Source organism: Physeter macrocephalus, chromosome 2, assembly GCF_002837175.3.
Source record: "Physeter macrocephalus isolate SW-GA chromosome 2, ASM283717v5, whole genome shotgun sequence".
Taxonomy (NCBI): domain Eukaryota; kingdom Metazoa; phylum Chordata; class Mammalia; order Artiodactyla; family Physeteridae; genus Physeter; species Physeter macrocephalus.
The window spans coordinates 103,145,768-103,163,204 of record NC_041215.1 but is presented as its reverse complement, the minus strand read 5'-3'; the positions used below and the strand labels follow the sequence as shown (position 1 = coordinate 103,163,204).

Sequence of the window (17,437 nt, the reverse complement as noted above, 5' to 3'; positions counted from 1 at the left end):
AAAATCAGGGAGGAACCTGTGTGTGATGGAAGCATGCAAATGCAGTGGCTATATCAGAATGACTGGGAGCTCATTCAGTGGTCCCTTGGAAAATGGTAGTGGAAATGTAGGCCTTAATTATTTTCCTTCCTACAGTGATGTCCACAGGACCCTGACTCAGCTTTCTATCCCTCCTTTCTTCACACTTTAAAAGCATTCTGTTCTCAGGTCCTCCTGCAGATGCATACATCTAGTAATGTGTGATTTAAAGATTTTAACTGAAGGGTCAAGGTCTCAAGTCAGCCAAGAGTCATTTCCAATTCAGATCTGAGCCCACTTATTTTTAGCCTACTCCCTACTTCCCCTAAACTTTTACTAATCAACGGTTTATGGTAAAGCCACCCCATTTAGTGTTGCTAGCATGGTTGCAAGTTCCTTCTTGAGTGATAGTTTTCAAAACAAATATTTAACAGGTACACATTTGTACAAATCAGAAAAATGGGTACTTTGAAAATAAAGGGTGTTTTTTTTTTTTTTGCTTAGATACTATAGTTTTGGGTTTAGGAGTTTGTTTTCTGGTGAGTCCTAAGGAACTGATTAAGCAGAATCTTATTCTAATAGAAATATTTGAGCTTTTTCAAGTGTATCCATTTTTTCACACATCTTAACTCTTTTTATATTTTGCACTCTGCAATAGATTTTTTAACTGAAGATAATTTTCTATCGTGCACTGCCAAACTGTGATACTTAGACTTTAGTGTTTAGTGAATTATGAATTTTAGTTACTGTTAAACCAAAAATAAGTCTCTTGACTGCTTACTTTGGACCACTGTAACCAAGCTTTTTTATCTTTATTTTTATTTTTTGAAAATTTTGGGGCATACATGTTGAGCTGTTGAGTTGGACGAGTTGTTAATTTGCACTAATATTTACTTCTATTAAATTCACCAACATTTTTGCCACTTTTGAAGCCCATTAAATCATTATAGGAGAATCCAGCCATGCTTCATGGCCATTTAATTGGGCAACTCTTCTCAGAAAATCACTCCTCCTTGTTAGAAAATCACACAGGTCTGTGTGTTTTGTTTTCCGCTCCTTCGTAATATTTTTCCAACAAGATTATATCTTAGGCATCTTTTCAAAGACCTGGTAGCTTTCAGATCCAGACCAACTTACAACACCACACAGCTAAGGTCAGTATTTTGCTTTTTTAAACAGCAAAAAATCCTGTCTAGAAAATTCCTAGATAAAGGTGCCCTTTAGGAACAAGTATAACAGGGAAATTGAACGTTTAATTTCACAGTTTTGAGATTTCTGAAAAGAAATATAAAATGTTTTTCTCAAAATAGTTTTGAAAATACAGTCATGGCACTGACATTTTTACTGGAACATTCTTCTTTTTCTGTTGGTTAAACATTGAGAAAGTTACTAAAGACTTAAAATATTTCATGATTACCTACTTATTCAAAATTCTTTACAGAACTATCTCAGTAGCAAAGATCCATAGTACTATAAGGCTTTCATTGTGCAAATAAATGTCAGAGGGGTACCCACTGATTCAGCCTTTGAGTCGGAGCCAGCAATGCAAGGCACACACACACACAGAACCTTGCATAGGTCCATGGAGATTATTTTCCAGACCCTGTCAGTACTTTGTTATCGGTTTAAAACAAATCGAAGACTTTCATGTTTCAAATTCAACCTCAAGAACCTCTTCTCATAACCTTCAATTGGCCAGTATTCCTCAATGTACTTAAAAATAACAAAACAACAATACAAGTATAAGAAAGATCATTTATTGAGCACTTATTGTATCAGGTATTGCAAACATTTTGCCTGAATTGGATCCTCACCATTTTGCACTGTTGTTCTCATTTTACAGATGAGGAAACTGAGGTTTAGATGGGTTCAATACCTTGTGTAAGGTCACATGGCTGAGTGGTAGAGCTAGAATTTGAACTCTGGTTATTCTGATTCCAAGGCTGGGCCCCTCACCATATATTTCAATGCTTTGACTTTAGCCCTCAGTGTTCTAGAGAAGATTTGACCAGTCAGGTAAGATTAGTTAGTCAGTGAGGCTAATAAGAAACGTGCATTGAGAAAGGCAGAAATGGTATGCTAAAATATGCACTTAACAGGAAAAGCACTGAACGTTAAGTAGAAGTTTTAAGAAGAAACGGGAGTTTTCTTGAAAAAGATGAGAGAGGATTGGACTATTACGGGAATAGCTCAAACTTGAGGGCAAGAAGAAACATGTAAAAACAGCCCCAGTATGAACTGGAGGTTTTGGAGGCAGCGTAGCACAGTGATTCCTGAGCCTGTGCTTCGGAGCCCGAGAGACTTGAGTTCAGATCATGGTTATTTCACTTGCTGCTGCATGTCCTGCCAGCAAGTTAAGTATCCTCTTTTATTTTCAGTTGTCTTCATCTGTAAAGTGAAAATAATAATGTCTAACTCATTGTGTTCTTAAAAGAATAAAATGTGATAACAACAACAAAAAAGCACTTTTTGGAGTGCCTGGCACGTAAAAAGTACTACATCAATTATTCTTATTATTACTTTGCAGTAATTAGAAAATAGTATGAGACAGGAAATTCAAAGGAGAATGGCAAAGGTCACTGAGCGCTCGTAGGAATCAAAGCCTTCCTGGGAACTTAGGACGTCACTCCGGCTTCAAGACACTGTTGAGAATGACCCCATGGTGTCCACCCTGCATGCCATGTCTTTCTCCAAACCTGCATACTGTCAATCCAGCAGGGGAACAACAGCTCAGGACATCCACAAAGGGAACATAGTGGTTTAGGATTCTAGGGTGGGTGAGGATGAAAAGACAAAAAAAAGTCCACTTTAGACCAAATCAGCTGGCCATGCTCAGGAATCCAAGGGTTGGGGCAGACTTTTCCCTTTGTCCTGTTGCCCTGGGTTCTGAGAAGGCTGCCCAGCACCTTCTCCTTACACACCAGAGTGAATGCTCTGTAGTCTTTTGGATCAAGTAGATTCAAACGTTTTAGGGTTATCCTAACCCCAAGAAGTACAGACACCTTCTATATTGTCCTTCATTTGTCTCTGAAGCTGATGGGAAATCATTCAATTAAAACGAGCATGGCAGAATACATAAGACCACAATATGAGTTTAAGAAAATGAAAACGGCACTTCAAAGGCATTCTGAAGCCTCTTTTTATGAAATGAAATTTTGTTTCATTTCCACTGATTTCCTAGGTGAAATTAGGTGAGTGTCTGGGTAGCATAATGATGATAATGGTGGGAAGCCATACATACTCGAATGACATACGTAAAGCTTTAATAAAGAATGAGAGAGACTCGGGAGTGCATTAAATTGAGTAATAATTTATTATTTAGAGACCTCTACCCATTTACTCATTTTTTTCTGGAAGAATTGGCTCTTCCTCCAAGGTGTACTATTTTCAGAAAGAAGAAGGTAACTGTGTGTGTGTTCTGCATGCTTGTGTTGCAGTTAGGTGATCACTTGAGTTTGGTGCCCAGAGTAGCCATCGTACCTGTGAACTGTCTCAGCTACTGTGAGGGAAAGAACAAGGTTGACAGGACTCTGCATGTCCTATAGGAATGCACTGCAATTATTTCCAATCACAATTAACCTGATTAGAATAATGGACAGGAAGTGTCCCTCTGTAGCTAATGCAGTTTGGCATCAGCTGACTGAAATCCTTTGATAATTTCTGCACAGATGGCTGGGCTGAATGCAGCACTTTTTAAATTATTATTTTCATGGTCTCTTGGTAGGCCAAAACCTCGACACCGACAACAGACCTCCCCATTAAGGTGGACGGCGCCAACGTCAACATCACAGCTGCCATTTATGACGAGATCCAACAGGAGATGAAAAGGGCCAAGGTGTCTCAAGCCCTGTTTGCCAAAGTGGCTGCAAATAAAAGTCAGGTGAGTGGTTTTTAAAAGAGCAAAAGTGAGGGCTGGAATTAGACCGTTCTCCTCCTCCCACCAATAAAAATACATCTGTTCCTATAATAATAATAACAACAATAATAATCCCTAGAGAACCTGTCGTGTTCTGCATTTTGCTCTACGGTTTGCTTTTATTCCCATCAGAGTTCAAATTAGAGACTAGGTCAAAACCCAGTTTTTTTTTCTTTTAAAGAATTTTTTTTTCAAAAGGAATCAGCCTTGAATGATTTCTCTCCTCATTCTGAATATTGCAATTCATCATTTCTTTCTTTCTTTCTTTTTGGTATTTGAGCAAAACTTAGTGTGTTCAAAACAGCATTTTCCTGAGACCAAGTTTTAGCCAGGTCTCATCACCTCTCTTATTCCCACCAGGGAAATGGATGACTTTGTTATAATAACTGCTTTTCCTCAGCCCCAGAGACACCTTGCAATGTCAGGTGTTTCTTTTATGTATAGAATACAGTTGTTTTTCCAGGAGAAAACACACATCGGGGAGTGCAGAGTGAGTGCTAAAATCTTTAACAGAAAAACATAGACGCTTATCCAGTACAATTTTTCAGAGTGCTGGGATTGTGGGGAATGGAATGCTCCAGGGAAAAGGGTAGACAGATGCTTAGGTTTTTTATTTCTGAAAGCAGAAACAGTTGATGGGATCTACTCCGTTTCAATTCATTTAAAGGGACAACTACCGCCCTATCCTAGAATGGGTTAGGTTGAGGTGCCTACTTATTTATCCGTGGGTTGAACAATTACGCAAATGCAGGGTAGAGGAAACAAAAGTTAGTTAAAGCTTAATTTTGAGAGTCCTTTGATTCTGAGCTTGATTTCCTCTGTGGCCTTGCATGACAAATGTTTTCGTCCCTACGTATGTAAATGGTAAAATGGTCCACCATCTCCCTAACAAATCTTCTGTTGTGTGCTATAAAGGAAGGAAGTGACTGAATATTGTATTAAGCAAGGTGGTTTTTAATGAAAATTAAGTTTTTAAAATGATAGTTAAATGCTATATTTATACTAACTATATGGTTTTGGGAATAGCCTTTTTTCCCTGTGGTTTTGCAGTAACCTGACTTAAGTTATTTTTCAGATGTTAATAAAGGGAGAGCAGTAGAATATCCAGCAATTTCGAAGAGGATTGAAATATTGTTTTCCCATTTCAATTTCGATGTAGTAATTTTTCCAGATTATTCTTTCTCTCACAATGAAGTCATTGAAATAGAGTTTGCTAAGATATAATGTCCAACCATAGTATGAAATACATGAAAAGAAAATACCATAGAGCTTTCTTAAACTGTTAAATGCATAAAATCCCATGTACCACATGGCAAAATATAATGAGAGTTGGAGCTGTTAAACGAATAAAGCTGTTAAATGCATAATGCCACTTGGCAAAACTACTGTGCATTTAATGGTTTTCCACTGTATAATAAAGGACATATGTGGTAAATGTGCAGTAAGTATAAAGCTACACAATTGATTCTGCAAACCTGCCCCTTAGTTGTGACTTGACATAAATATCAAAGTTTCACTCAGTCCTCCTTTTATAAGCAGCTTTCAAGAAAAACTGAAGGCCGCAGTCTGAGAACTTGACTCAGAATGCTTGTAATCTTCCTGTTGACTTGGCACTATTGCTTCTGGAAATAGTGATGCCTCCAGCCTCCCCAAGTAATTCAGGTGGCTGATTGAAAAGTGTGTTTGCCAGTTGGACAAACTTAGCTCTCCAAATTTTTGTTGCCTCCTGAAGAACTCAGTATCCCTGTTTTTGTCGAATCTGGAGGAAAACATAGTGCTAGGAATTAATATGCTAAAGGATGAGATTGAGCCTAAATGGGGATAAGGTGCTTTGTTTTTCTTTTTTCCTTTGGGACAATGATTTCATTCTCATTTATGAATAGGGAACTTTATTTGTAAGTAGCTGACTAGATTTGCAAATCAGGCATTAAGTTTTTTAAAAATGGCATTGCCAAACAAAATGAACTTAACTGACAGTTTCAAAGGCAATTTAACATAAGTTATTCACTCTACTTTGTAAGCACTACCAGCATTTGCTTGATAAAAAGCATACTTAGTGAAAATCAATTGATGTGGTACTTTGCACATGTATTTGGTGTGTATCCATAAGATGTGTGTGTGTGTGTATGGAGTGGCTGAGAAGGCAGACGAAGCACAAGGGCGCTCCATTCTCTTGGAGGTGAAATTAGGAGAACCTTTAACAGGAACTCTTGTGAACTGTAGTGGGTTTGGAGCCTGGGAGGCCCAGTGCAAACATATATAGTAACCCCTCCCCTTCCATTTTAAATGTCTTTTAAAATAGAAAGGAAACCCTCATAAAATCTCATTCACTGTGTGGTGTGAATTACTGTCACCATACTAAGAATAATACCTAACACTGCCTGTGTGTTAGGCACGCTTTGAATGAAGAGTAGGAAAAAGGGAGGAAATTTTTAGAGATTAAGGTTGGTGGGCCAAGATGGACCTTGAGGGCTGTAAGTGTTTAGGGAACAGGCACAGTTGGAAGAGGGGTTCAGAAAAGGAACTGAAGGAGTGACGCACGTTTGCGGTTTTGCCTGTGGTCCTGTTGGGGAAAATAGTATTACTGGAAAGTGTGTGTTTTCTTAGTGGGTGGGTTACATCAGGGCGCATTTGTAGGGTCGTAGACCACCTGTTCCTTTAATTGGGCTTCAGCTCCTTTGTCATGGCCAGGCCAGTCCATCATCTGATTCCATTGAGTGCCTCCTGTCTGACCCTTGCCCCTTTCTTCATGGGAGAGAACTCAAAAAAGTAAAGCAGGGGTAAAAATAAGAGGGAAAAGTATGCTTATGCACATTTCACCTTTTACTTTTGCTTCGTTTTCAATTTAGGATCAATTTTAGGTGTTGTGTGTGTGTGTGTGTAAGAGGGAAAAGTATGCTTATGCACATTTCACCTTTTACTTTTGCTTCGTTTTCAATTTAGGATCAATTTTAGGTGGTGTGTGTGTGTGTGTGTGTGTGTGTGTGTGTGTGTGTGTGTGTGTGTTCTGAAGACTGCTTTCCTTTTCTTTCTGCAAAATATTCAGATTATTGGTCTTCATGGGATAGGAGGTACTATGGTCCATGGTTGTTCTCTGTGAACTAGGAGTGGGAGCCCTCAGTAGGAGCCATAGTGCAAAGGCATATGGCATTTTCTGCGCACCTTCGGTGTGGCCCTTACATACAGAGGACCTCCAGGGAGCGAGTGCCCCAGCATGCAATTTAAGTGGCTATGGGAACTCTTTGTCCCTTGATAGCTTCTTGTAATCTCCCTGTCCCTCTTACTCAAATTCTGTAGGGTTACTTTCCCCTTTCCTCCCCAGCTGCAGCTTATCAAATGTGATCTGGGCAGTGGAATCCGGTAGGGGGCAAACACAGTGACGGTGGGCCCCCTCACTGCAGTCCTCCAGGGCCGGCCATGTGCCTTGTGACAGCATATTCAGCCACATTTCTTTCCTTCGACATCAGTTGTCCCCTTCCCCAGACATTAATTCACTGTTTCTCGCCTGCCCTCTTCTCTTTTTTATATTGCTTACAGTATTCAGCTCATGGACTGCTGAGGGTCATCCAAGGCTGGTTTTCTTTTGAAAAGAGAGGGAAACTTTCTTTGTTATTTGTATACCCAAAGACCCAACTCTACATATATGACTGTCTTTTCCTACTAGGTCTGGGTGAAAACAGAGTAGGTAGAGGAATGGGAAGGGACTTATTTTAATCCCTGTTCTACCTTGCCCCCATTAAAAAAATAAAAACAAACAAATGAACAAAAATATTAGAAGGGCACTGGGTTTGCTTTCTTTTTTCTTTTCTTTAGTTTCTTCCTTTTTTTTTTTGGCGGGTGTGGCGTCTTGCTTTCTATATTAGGAAGGTAGAGAGAATCTGAGACATTGCAAAAAGGAGAAATAGACAACCTGGTTGTAAAGCTCAGTTGGTGGTAATGAAAGGGCCAACCCCAGAGTCTTCTGGGATAAAAGAAAGGGAGTGATCTGGGAATAAATGGACCCAGAGGGGTCTCTGATGAGATTTCATTGGAGATGCCCTCATCTCCACCAAGATTTAAAGACCCCTGCCAATCCTCCAGTTCTCCTCCCTGCCACGCACACCTTCCCAGGCCCACGGGCTGCAGGAGCTACCACTGGGATCGGGAATGGGGGAGTCCTCACTCCTACTACAGAAGAGGGAGGGAGGCACAATTGTGATCCCACCGCGTCTGGGGAGAAGGAGTTTCTGGCCCTCAATATACAATTCTGAAATCATTTCCTCCATAGAAGCTGTGTTCTTCATGGTGATTGGATTTCAATGTGTTCTATGCTTTACGTACGTTAGGATTAAATAGATTTTGTGTACTGACTGGCCTTTATTCCTTATCACTGTCTCACCAAAAAAAAAAAAAAAAAAAAAAAAAAATTCTGTGTTCTCACCTACTGACTTAACAGGTTATAATCCTAAATAGAAGGCTTCTTAAGCTTTAGATGTAGATTACAGACTCAGATTTTATGGACATTCTTCTTTATTGTAAAATATCTCCTTACAGATGATCTTGCTTAACAGGCTAAATGATTTAAAATATACAGGTCTTTCAGACATAGAGAATGGACTTGAGGACACGGGGAGGGGGAAGGGGAAGCTGGGACGAAGTGAGAGAGTGGCACGGACATATATACACTACCAAATGTAAAATAGATAGCTAGTGGCAAGCAGCTGCATAGCACAGGGAGGTCAGCTCGGTGCTTTGTGACCACCTAGAGGGGTGGGATAGGGAGGGTGGGAGGGAGGGAGACGCAAGAGGGAAGAGATATGGGGATATATGTATATGTATAGCTGCTTCACTTTGTTATAAAGCCGAAACTAACACACCATTGTAAAGCAATGATACTCCAATAAAGATGTTAAAATAAATAAACTAGAAAAAAATATATACAGCTCTTCATGGCAGATCCTTTTATAAGGAAAAATAAAGACAGACAGCTGTACATAAAGAAAAATAATTGGTATATTATTCGGTTTGTTTCCTTCCTTTTATCACTCTTTGCTATTGGAGTTTATATCACATTCAGTATATGTGCTAACATATTTTTTTCATTCAATCATGGGTTACTATATTAATCTTTGCTTTTGTGTCTCTTCTTAAAAATATCCCAGGCACAAGTTAGTTGTACATATTTCCTTTTTAAAGAAATAGCTTCTATTTTATGAGTACTTAAGTAAAACATCCTCGTTTTATTTTGTAGTTTTTATTTTTAATTCTCAAAGGCATTTCTTTTCTTCTTTAATGTTATTTATTTTGAATAGGTAGCATATGTTCATCGTACAAGCTTCAAAAAGAAACAGAAGCGTATACAGTGAATAGTTTTCCTCCATCCCTCACCCCCTTAGCCATCCTTAGAGGCAGCCACTGCTAACATTTCTCTATCTTTGGAAACACAAATGTATATACTTTTTTTGTCCCTATGCACAAATGACTAGCATACTTTACATGTGATTCTGCTTGATTTTTTTCTTATAAATCTCAAAGATCTTGCCACATCAGCACACAGAGCCGCTTCTTCTTTTAAGCTGCTGTATAGTATTCAATGGAATGGATGCACCATGATTTATTTGACTCTCTTCCTTTGGTGGATGTGTAAATTGTTTCCAATCCTTCCATATTAAAAATGATGGTGTTTACATTCCAATTGACCTCCTTGCCAGCAATGCCCAAGGGTCCCAGCCCCTATACCCTCACCTAAGACATTTTAAATGACTCAGCTGACTACAGTTTTGGCAAATATAAAACATTTACAATAAACAAAAACAAAACAAAACAAAACCCTGAACAACTGGAACCTCCCACGTCTCCCTCTCCCTCTCCCATGAGTTGGGCCCCTGAAAGTGAAGCTAGGGCTCCCGCAGGCAGGTCCCAAGCTAGTGGTCTGGTCTGGCTCCCCTGCACGCGACAAGAAGAGACCACGCACCCCCGAACTGTCACCTGCATGCCCCAGCTTCATTTTTAAAAATTTAGAAAAATGAAGAAAAGTGTAAAGGCAAAAACATGAATCACCCATAATTCCACAATCCAGAGATAGTTGCCGTTAACCTTTTAGAGTCTTCTAATGTGTAAGTGTGGGTTTGCACATGGGTGTTTATATCCTAGTTGGGATCACACTGTAATAAGACAAGTTAAAACTATAATAATTTTCTTAAGGTCAACTTTTCATGTGGGAGAGTAAATTTATGAATTATAAAATATCTTCAGTCTCATTATTTTGTTTCTTAGCCTTTAGAAACTATTGCCCAAGGATCGTTTTTGCCACTTTGCACAAAAAGTGGTTTGACAGTTACCTTATTTATTAAGTTCTCTTTATGGAGATGGCTTTATTGGGGCTGGGGTTGCTCAGGCTATTAGAAATAAAGGTTTGATTATCCCAGTCTCTGGTATAAAAAGTGACAGGAAAAACTGGCCGTATGATGCCAGTTGGTGATGAGTTGGTGGTCTAAGTCTCACTCGCAATGCTTTTGCTTTTGTTGTCTTGTCTTCAGCGTGTAAGGCAAACTAAAATGAGGCATGTGGCCTTGACTGAGTAGCTGCCCCTTGCTGCTGGGCAGGTTTCTTTGGAACACATTTTGACAACCTATCAAAAAGCAGTTTCTACTCTTGTCAACTGGGGCATGTATACTACAATGTCAGGTCTGTCCACCAAATTCAAATGAAAAAAAATTAATATATTTACACTACAGTTACCATTTTAAAAAAACTGTTATACCAAGTAGTGAAGAAATTAGGCTTCTCAATATTCTCAAATGCCAAACTAAGTGGGCAGTCAGTACAGTGATGCCTAAGCGTCAAGTTGAACCCTTCACTTTCTTCCTTTAGCTCTCAGCATAATTCAAAGGATTAGATTCTTTTGAGAAGTGATCAACAGAAATTCCCGCAAGATCTCAGTTTTTACGTCAGTCTTATAATGAGGAATTGGGTTCTTTTTACCACTCCTGCAATTAATTATGTTAACGTTTCATGCCCTAAAACTAGCCTTTATGGGAAACCATAATTAGATATCAATGAAGGTTAATTACAGTTTGTATGCAGTTCATAAAATGTCATATACCTTTATCCATTGCTAAAGTTTCTGTACTGGTTTTAAGCACATTTTTATGTACTGCACAAACCCTTGAGTTGCATCATTTTGCCTGTTCATGACATGGCACCTTTAGGAACGTGCATTTGACTTTGAAGCAAATCAGGCTGACATACTAAAAGCCATCTTTCTGAACTCTCCAGCCCTCTTTCAAAGATGACATTGAGTTAAACCATGGTTCTTACAGTTGGAGAATGTTGGTGCCTGTGAGTGGTTCCTACTGTTTTGCTGTAGCGACCGTTTAATCATCTTGCTCGGGACTTCCCTGGTGGCGCAGTGGTTAAGAATCCTCCTGCCAATGCAGGGGACACGGGTTTGATCCCGGTCCCGGAAGATCCCACATGCCGCGGAGCAACTAAGCCCGTGCGCCACAACTACTGGGCTTGTGCTCTAGAGCCCGTGAGCCACAACTACTGAGCCTGCGTGCTGAAACTACTGAAGCCCGTGCGCCTAGAGCCCGTGCCCCGCAACAAGAGAAGCCACCGCAATGAGAAGCCTGCGCACCGCAACCAAGAGTAGCCCCGGTTCGCTGCAACTAGAGAAAGCCCGCGTGCAGCAACAAAGACCCAACGCAGCCAAAACAAAAAAAAGATCACCTTGCTTTCACAGGGCCAAGACTAGGGTTAGGCATGTAGGCTTGCTAGGTCTTCGGGTGCAAAATTCAAGGAGGCACAGGCTTTCAGGGTCACATTCCTTAAATCTTGCACGTTATTCGCTTGCTTGCCTCACTCCAGTCCCAGCCCTGATCTTTCATACAAGTCTTATGCCTGGTTTTCTGCTGTGTCTGCTTTTTCTCCCCACTGCACCTATGAGTTTTTGAGGCAGTGTGCATAATATATAGTTTTGTATCATAGGTATGCTGGAATTTGGACCTGAAGTCAGGGACTAGAAATGTTTCGGTTGTTTTCTCCTTGATATTTTAGTCTAGTACATTTTGCTGTTAATATCTTGCTAGTATTTAAGTAGAGAAGACTCCAGATTCATTCTTTTTGACAGATATGGATGGTGTTTTTCAGGTACATGTTCCCATCTATGTGTATATGTATATGTGTACATACTTATATAAAGTCATACGAAATCTCTGTACTATTATATAGCTATGTATATCCCGTATTTCTACGGTAAGGAAGGCAACACGATTTTATGAAATCCCCTCTTGACTTGGGCCCTTTATAACAGAGGTTAAGGAGTTGTTCAGAAGTAAAATTTTCATTACTCTCAATTACAGATTCACTCTTTACAAACACATCCATAGAAATGTGAGACACATGCCCAGATACCGCTGAAAATTAGTCCCCGTGAAAATACAGTTTAGAACTTAGTGTACAATTTTGAGAAATAAAAAAAGAAGCAGATCATTTTTACTTATTACATTCAAGGTATAAAATAATTAACCTTGAACTGTAACCAAATGCTCAGCACAAATCTTTTTTCAGGTTTAGATGACCTCCTCTTCAGGGATTCATTGAAGCCCTTGACAAGTCTCCCTTGCAGTTTAGCCTTTTATCCATTTCAGTTTTCTTGATTAGGTTATCTTGAATCATTAGGGGGTTTATTTATTTTAATAGACACTTATTGGATTCATGAAAGGAGAATTCGGTGACTAAGAAACAAGAGCTGAATATTATCTGGCTCATTTCACACTTCAGAAGATTCTCAACCAGCTGAAGAGAAATTCTTTCACAGTTACAAAAGTTTGTTTGGGGACTTTATGTGCTTCCGTTTAGAAAGTGAACTGCGTGTGGTTAATAATATGAATTTTCTTTTGAGTCGCTCAGAAAACATTTCCTTTTGGTTACATATGCTGACATTTTCTGTATTGAAGATGTGGGTGAGTAAATGGCCTTTTACATTTCTGTTGCAAGAAGACTTGTGTCATTCTCCTGAAGAACTGTTCATTTGCCGACTTAATCATTCATTGGGGTTCCTAGATGGGCAGAGGGGGAGGGGGCTTCTTACTATTTGTAGATTGAGTTCACTCATCAGCTCTGTGATAGGTACATCAGGGGGATCAGTAAGGACTGTGACAAGGCCTTCCCTTCAAGGCCAGTACAACCTTACTTAACAGGAACAAACGTATTTACTACATCTCTTTTTGGAGATCAGAGCAGACTATGACCTTGCATTTGTTTCTTAGCAAGTCCTGGTTTGTATTCGTTTTGAAATATTATAAAAACTAGGAAATTTGTCACTAACACAGAACTTAATTTTCTTTTTAAAGGAAAAAATATGGGAACAGAGACACGTTGGAGTTATTACCTGTGTCTTGGGGTAGGAAAACAAGTAACTTAGTACACAATGAAATTTCAGTACCACGGACAGGAACCCCACTCTTTCCATCTCCTTCCCCTCCCCCATCACTTAAACCTAAGGCTTGGAGCTAGGATTCAAACCCATATCTGATGGGCTCCAAATTCAGACCCTGGGCTGTATTATTGTTTTCTGAAAGACCTCCTTGTTCATTTGAATAGTCTCAGCATTTGGTGTGTAGTTTGGAGAATATGTCACTCATTTATTATCTACTTGAATTTTTAAACCTTTCAATATTTTTATAAGTGTAATAGATACTGTCTTTCCTCATTCATTTTCAATGTGAGAGAGCCTTACAAATTCTCATTTGAACAACAACAGCGTACACACTCACACACACACGAAAATGGTTAAAATGATGAGAATAGATTTTTTTAAATGATTGATATAGTTTGGTGCTTATGATATATGTCATTTTTTTAAGAATGAAAACTTCTGGAAGATGAAGCTTACCAAGTATGTAATTTACCACTAGCAGGCCGCTGTGGGCCTTCATTGATACCCAGCAACATGATTTCACTCTGAAAAGAAAAGATATCTAGGCTAGGGTAAGTGGTGTTCTTGACTTTATCATAGTCTTTTCTCCAAGAACTTCTTGTTAAAAAGGAAGGAAGGAAGGAAAGTAGGAAGGGAAAGGAAAGAAGAAAGAAAAGAATTCTTTGTCGTGTCAGTTTAAAAGCCTTCAATGACTCCCATGGCCCATAGGATTAAGATGAAATTTCTTTGCATGGTATTCTTTATGACCTGACCCCCACCTCCATTTCTAGACTGTGCTTTAGCCACACAGAGTTGTTTCTGATTCCTTGAATGTGATAATGTTATAAGCCCCTGCATTTGCTGATAATGTTATCTCTGCTTGGAATGTGATTCCAATCACTTCCTCTCCCCATCTGGTGAAATTCATCTTTATCTTTCAAGGCCCACCTTATGAGTCCTGTTCTCTGTGATCACATATTCCCTGAACTTCATGGTCAGAATTACCTACTTACCCTTTGGTGATCTCAATTAACCTTTTAAGTAAAAAGCATGGCCCACAGTAGATGGGTGATCAGTACAAGCTTATAAACTAATGTTCTGAGAGACCTCTGTCACTGTTTGCATTTATATAATGTGGTAAATTGGATCACCCTCTTTTCTTTATCTTATTCATGCATTAGAGATGGGGGGAAAAGAGCCCTCAGAATGTTGACAGGGTTGCTTTTGAAAACTAGTGCTCTGCCCCAACACTAACTCTTTTAATTTGAGGCCATGAAACATTCGTCTGGGCTAATTTCTATGTACTCTAATAATTTCAATTCAATCTATTGAGCATTTATTGAACATCTATTATGTGCAAGAAACCATACCCTGGTCTGAAAATGCTAAAGTGAGTAAGAAATCAACAATTTCCCTCCACCCCTATTAAGAAGCTGACTGTTCTGATAGGGGTGCAGGCATGCCCAGCAGTAACAAAAATAATCATCAAATTGTGAAAAGGTATAAGCAACATGCTTTCAGATTATGCAGGAGTGAGTAAGCAATTCTTATAAGAGATCAGGTGAGACCATGTCAGCTGAGCCTTGAAGTACAACTTCTCATAGTGGGGGTAGAGGGTTGAGTGAGATTTTCCAGGAAAGAGAGTAACATGAGCAAAAGCATGAAGATGGGAATATACCAAGCCTATTCAGGGACTGTGAGTAATTCACAGTGGCCGGAGGACAAGGTCCATGGGGAAATTGAGGGGAGATGAGACCATGAAGGAAAAACAGGAGCAAATTGTGGTTCTTATTGTTGCCTCTTCTAATGCTCTTGAATTGTGAACTAGAGGTGTCTCATTTAAGTAAATCCTCAATAAAACTATCCATTTACTAAAAGATAAACTATGGGGTTATTATTCATCTTTCAAAAAGAAATAATGATACCTTTCTTCAAGTAGTAAGGATTCCTAATACATTTACAACATTATTTGCTTTGTAAATTTAGATTGACGTACAACTTTGTAGGAACATGTGGATTGTAAACAAAATATATCTTGACTGGTGTGAGTGTCACCTCACCTGCATAGTTGGGCAAAGGTGGTCAGAGTTGTTTTTTCTACTGAGGGAAATATATTTAATATATTTAAGAGGCTGATGAGATGACTAAAATGAGATGTTAATAGGTATTATTTGCTTATGCCCTGAATGCTTGGGAACTCTTTATCCATTGATCACAAGGATGTAGCCTTTGAACTTACATTCTTTCTCTGGGTTCAGATTTTGAAGGTAAAAGTGTTTTAATCATAAATTCCTTAACATCATTATACTTAGGTTCCATGTACATTTTCCTATGTAAGTTCCAGGTACTCTCTGTATTTTTTTTTAACTTTTTATTTTGAACACATTTTAGACTCACAGATTTTGGAAAATAGTACAGTTTCCATATATTTCTCACCTAGCTTCCCCTAATGTAACAGCCACATCACCATAGTGCAATGCTCAAAACCAGGAAGTTAGCATTGTTTCAATACATTAACTAAACTGAAAACTTTATTCTAATTTCACTAATTTTTAAAATTAACATTATACTAAATATTAATAGTATTTCCACTAATGTCCATTTTTTTTGTGCCAGGATCTCAGTCAGGAACCATATTGCGTTTAGTTATTTATCCTTAGTTTTCTGCAGTCTGTGACCATTCTTCAGTCTTTCCTTTTTTTTTTTTTTTTTTTTTTTTTATGATCTTGCCACTTTTAAAGAGTACTGATTGGTTATTTTGTTGAAAATCTCTCAGGTAGGGTTTGTCATGATTGGACTGAGGTTTTGCATTTTGGGCAAGACCTCAGATACTATGTTGTGTCCTTTGCAGTGAATCATATCACAGAGTTCATGGTTGTGAATATGTCATCACTGGTGATGTTGACCTTGATCACTTGACCAAGGTGGCTTTATTCTTTGTACTTTGACCCTGATGGCTAATCATTATCTGTTGTTTCTGACAAACAAGGTAATAGATCATGGAATGTGGACCTGGAAGGGAACTTAAGAGATCATCTTTTGTAAACCCCTTCTTTTATAGTTAAGCTTCCAGAAGATCCAAGAGGGTAACCACTTATCCAAAGGTCACCCAGTAATTTAATGTCAGAGCAGGAACTTAGCAGTTTGGTCTCTAAATTGAATATTCTGTGCTTCCTAGCTGTGCTCTGGCACATGTAACTTACTTTGCCTCAGTTTTCCCATACTAAAAATGCAAAACTGACTATATGAATATTCAGCCAACCTTTGGTCAAAGCTTACAGCCAGACTAAAAGAGAAATCACAGCTAGGTATATACACCACAGTTCCTGGTGCCCGCTCACAAGGCTGGCCAAGGCTGGAAATCAGATGAACTTCTGTATCAGCATCTCCAAAATGAAAATAATTCTCCTGGAATGCTCCACATAACACATAGGGAGTAACAACAAAAAACCTACTTGAGATTTTAACAGAAAAAGGAGATTTGTTTATTAATAATTCATGAGTTCCCATTGAACATGCATGACAGAAACAGTGCTATTCAATAGAGAATACTGTCATCTGTCACTGTTTTATTTGACATTTACACTTTTTTTTTTTTTTGCCTGATACTGCAAAACTTTCTTGGATGGCATGCAAAAATTATATAAATGAAAAAAATCCCAATGTGGGGACTCTTTATCTCTTCTGTGATGGGTTCACTCGGTTACATATGTGTGTGTTCAGGCAATAGCGTGGCACTTTCTGGCAATTCATTAGCCACCAAACAAGCTAATAAGAGACACTATTGAGAAAACAGAGATAAGCATCCCAAGTGGGCTGGTGGAAGGATCATGTGAATAAAAAGATGGAGGGTGAGATGGGAAGTGAGGTGGAAGAATAGATTTCCGGGAGATAAGCGTACAGACCCGTGGAGTGAGCAAGTGAGTCAGAGTGAGGGGAAAGCGAATCATGGCTGCCGTGAAGAAAACTGACAAAAATACACTGCCATTTCCCATGCAGAATCAATATTTATAGACGGCATCAGAGGAGCTCCACCAGCAGGGAATATCGGCATTTAGTAGAAGAGCAAGTTAGAGTTAGGAGCACCTTGCAGTTTTGTGCCA

General features: G+C 39.0%; 1 protein-coding gene across 1 annotated transcript in view; it reads left to right on the top strand.

Annotated features, from left to right (window-relative positions):
- Positions 1–17,437, top strand: part of SATB2 (SATB homeobox 2) — a 200,920-nt gene that overhangs the window by 144,790 nt on the left and 38,693 nt on the right. The window contains exon 8 of the mRNA XM_024124589.2: positions 3,743–3,898. Coding sequence (XP_023980357.1) covers positions 3,743–3,898 — 156 coding nt within the window. The remainder of the gene's footprint in view (positions 1–3,742; positions 3,899–17,437) is intronic.